Source organism: Ascaphus truei, chromosome 7 (assembly GCF_040206685.1).
Source record: "Ascaphus truei isolate aAscTru1 chromosome 7, aAscTru1.hap1, whole genome shotgun sequence".
NCBI classification, from domain to species: domain Eukaryota; kingdom Metazoa; phylum Chordata; class Amphibia; order Anura; family Ascaphidae; genus Ascaphus; species Ascaphus truei.
In genome coordinates, this window is record NC_134489.1 from 63,414,935 (window position 1) to 63,418,667 (window position 3,733).

General features: G+C 48.0%; 1 protein-coding gene across 1 annotated transcript in view; it reads right to left on the reverse strand.

The window, feature by feature from the left end:
- The window catches only part of FOXA3 (forkhead box A3), a 4,661-nt gene extending 1,730 nt beyond the window's left edge, over positions 1 to 2,931 (reverse strand). Inside the window, exons 1-2 of the mRNA XM_075608768.1 lie at positions 2,291 to 2,931; positions 1 to 1,318 (exon numbers count right to left, since the gene is read on the reverse strand). The exon at positions 1 to 1,318 is cut by the window's left edge and continues 1,730 nt beyond it. Of these exons, the coding sequence (XP_075464883.1) occupies positions 398 to 1,318; positions 2,291 to 2,350 (981 nt within the window). The 5' untranslated portion in view covers positions 2,351 to 2,931 and the 3' untranslated portion in view covers positions 1 to 397. The remainder of the gene's footprint in view (positions 1,319 to 2,290) is intronic.
- Positions 2,932 to 3,733: the final 802 nt, after the last annotated feature.

Sequence of the window (3,733 nt, forward strand, 5' to 3'; positions counted from 1 at the left end):
TATCTGTCGTCTAGATTTACCATAAGTCGAACTTGATTGACATGTCTTTTTTCAACTTCATCTACTATGCAATTTTGTAAATTAGGAAATGGATGAATTTAAATGAAGCAGGGAGTGATGAATTTGGAAAATTAGATTTTTTTTTTTTTGGAAGAACAAAAGAGGAAATATTGATGATTTTTTTTCTATTAAGAAAATAAGGAAACTGAATTTTTTTTTAATGAAAAAATAAAATTAGGAATATTTTAATTTTTTGTGAGGATTTTTTTTTGGCTATTTTCAAAGCTATTTCACTCAAAAAACTGCTGAGAAGGCATTAAATGGGTGAGCGCGTTGCCTGACCATTGTAACTTGATGGGCGCAATACCCAGGTGTCCCCACTCCACCACACTCTAAATTACGAGGGATTAAGTAGGGATCTGGTGTACACTCCCTGGTAGTAGGCCGAAGCCTCCCCCGCTGTGTTTGGGGCCCCATACCCCTGCTTCCCCTCTGTCTGAGGAACGACATACCCACCCCCGTACCCTTCTGGGCCATGTTCCCCCGACCCCATCAAGCTGGTAATGGAGAACGGGTGGCTAAAGTCATAATGGGCGTCCCTCACCAGCTCCTCAACGTCAACCCCCACAAAATGACCACCCGCCCCCCTCCCCCTTTCCCCCTCCTCCAGCAAGGATGCCTCACAACCACCCCTGTCCTCCAAACGCTGTTCTTTTTCCCCCTCCTCTTTTTCAAGGCTTACATCTCCCTTCCTCTCCGTTTGTGCCTGGGCGGCCATCTTGTTGCGCTCAGCCTTCTTCTCTGCCAGCTTGAACCTCTTCTGCCTCCTCAAGTAGCAGCCATTCTCAAACATGTCGCCCGAGCCCGGGTGCATTGCCCAATAAGAGCCTTTGCCTGGCCGGTCTGGGGCACGGGAGACCCTGACAAAGCAGTCATTGAAGGAGAGGGAGTGGCGGATGGAGTTTTGCCAGCGCTGCTGGTTCTGGCGGTAGTAAGGGAAAAGGTCCATGATCCACTGGTAAATCTCATTGAGAGTCAACATCTTGCCTGGAGCCTGCTGGATGGCCATGGTAATAAGTGAGATGTAGGAGTACGGGGGCTTGGAGTGGGCTGCCAGCCTCCTGTTGTATCCCCTTACGCCTTCCCTCTGCCTGCTTGGGCCTGTGTAGGTGTCGTAGGCCGGAGCCTGTGGATTCAGGTTAGCGGTGGTGCTGGAAGAGCCTGGGTAAGAGCCAACGGGAGACGGCCCCACTGGGTTGAGAGTCATGTAGGAGTTCAGGGGACTCATGGGGCCTGTGGTGGTCACCGAAGGGTAGATCTGGCAAGTGAGAAAAGGGGATGGGGGGTGGTTAAAAGGTGGCATTTAAGAGCCTAAACCCTGCATGGTAGCCTGTAAAGGATTGACTTCTAGGGAGTCCCTATAGACCCCCCCCCCCCCTCTATCGCTATCTCTTTCCCTTCCCATCTCCCTCTCACTATCCCCATCTCTCTCCCCCTCCATCTCGCTTTCCCCTTCCCCTCCATCTCTTGCAACCTACCCTCTCTCACTTTGTTCTACTTCATTCTCTCTTCTCCCAACCTCTCTCCCACTCTCTTTCCCTCAGGGGAATAGAAAGATACACAGAGGCTCTTGGAGCATGTTCTAAAGCTGGTATTAGTTAACCCCTCCCTTGCCAGAGTTGCCGGTTTACATGGGTATTAGGACATCTTGTCCTATACGAGGTAGGTCCATTACCGTGATGCTTATAGGATGAGTCTGAGTGAGGTGAGAGATCCTTACATGGGGCACGTTTCATCCTCTATCTCAGGGCTCCTTTTTTATCCCATAACATGTAGGTTTATTCACACTGACCCTATCAATGGAAATCCTACAGAGGTTAAGGTTTTAAGGACAATCCGGGTGGGACGAGTGGACCTTTATGGGCTCATCCTCTAGTTTAAATTTGTACGCTCAAGCTTCGTCCTATTGAACTCCCAGAAAATTCTATAAACTAAGCAATAAATACACCTAACAATTCTCAACTCCGTCCCTAAATAATATGCAGAGTTAAGATCCTACATAAAAAAGTTACATTTTAACCAATTTTGGGGAATATTTAACATTCCCTTCAATTTTAATTTGACCCCCTTTCCCAATCCCTCGCTCCCCCTTTTCTATCTCTCTCCAGCTCCCTCTCTTTTTCATTCCCTCTCTCTATATTAATCCTCTCAATCTCTCTTCTCTCTCTCTCCTCCTTTTCCTCTCCCTCCCTTGTTTTTCTCCCTCTCTCCCCCTCTTTCCCCTACTCACCTCTACTGGCTCTGCATAATATGATGTCCACTCCGGTATTTCTTGCCCCTCCATCCTCATTGCCTCCTTGCACCTCCACCCCAAAACACCCTGTCCCCTAACACCCCCTCTCCAGGTAACTGCCCCTTTAGAGCGTCAGCTCTTGGGCCGAGAGGGGGGGTAAACGCAGTATATATCCTTAGAGGCCCGTCGAGGAGCATACAAGGGTGAGAGAATGATCCTGCCTTGGGCTGTTTCACAGGTATATATCTCCTCCGGGCGGTCAAGCCTCCCCCTCCCTCCCTGTGTAAATACAGCCCGGGCAGCCACTCTCACGCAGCCGCCCTCTGCTGACTAGTCAGGGGCTGTCACGCAGGGACAGAGCTGTCTCTTTTGGAACAGTGGACGCTCCCTCGCTGAGTCTAAATCTACTTTTGCGCTCTCTTTTTTTCCTTACACTACCGGTATGTCTCTTCTTTGCAATGTCTCTCTCGTACACTCTCTTTTGCTTATTCTCTCTTCTTTACAACAGGTCTCTCTCTCCCTTATATATTCTCCCTCTTTTTTTCTCTTTCTCTCTCTCTTTTGCTTACACGCGCTCTCTTCCACTGAAAGGTAATCTTAATCAAAAAAGGTCAGTCATTCTAAGACAGTCTCAGTCATTCTAAGACAGTCTCAGTCATTCTAAGACAGTCTCAGTCATTCTAAGACAGGCTCACTCATTCTAAGACAGGCTCAGTCATTCTAAGACAGGCTCACTCATTCTAAGACAGGCTCACTCATTCTAAGACAGGCTCACTCATTCTAAGACAGGCTCACTCATTCTAAGACAGGCTCACTCATTCTAAGACAGGCTCACTCATTCTAAGACAGGCTCACTCATTCTAAGACAGGCTCACTCATTCTTAGGCTGCGCACATAGTGCCTTGCGACGGCGTTGTGATGTCGCTCTAAAACAAATACATTGATTCCGTCGCAAGCGCTTATAGTAAGCGTGACGGTGACGGAATGACCAAAAATGTTGAAGCCGGGTCTATTTGATTTTTTTAGAGACAGTCGCCACATGTGACTGTCTCTAAACCAGAGACCGCGGCCCGTCCCCTTTCGTGACGTCACTGGCCTTGTCGCCAGCGACGTCGCTTCAAATCAAATTATAACTTTCGCTGGGGGCGACGGGTGACGTCATCGGTCGCGTCGCCAGCACTATAAGCGCGGCCTAAGACTGTCTCACTCATTCTAAGACAGTCTCAGTCATTAGAAGGCCGTCTCGATCATTAGAAGGCAGTCTCAGTCAATAAAAGACTATACCAGTCATTATAAGGCAGTCTCAATCATTATAAGGCAGTCTCGGTTATTAGAATGGAGCCTTTATATCATCAGATTGGTTGTGGCGCCATCTAGTGGTAATAAATGGTAACTGCATCTCATTAAGATATTACAGGGACACATACCTACCTCTCACTA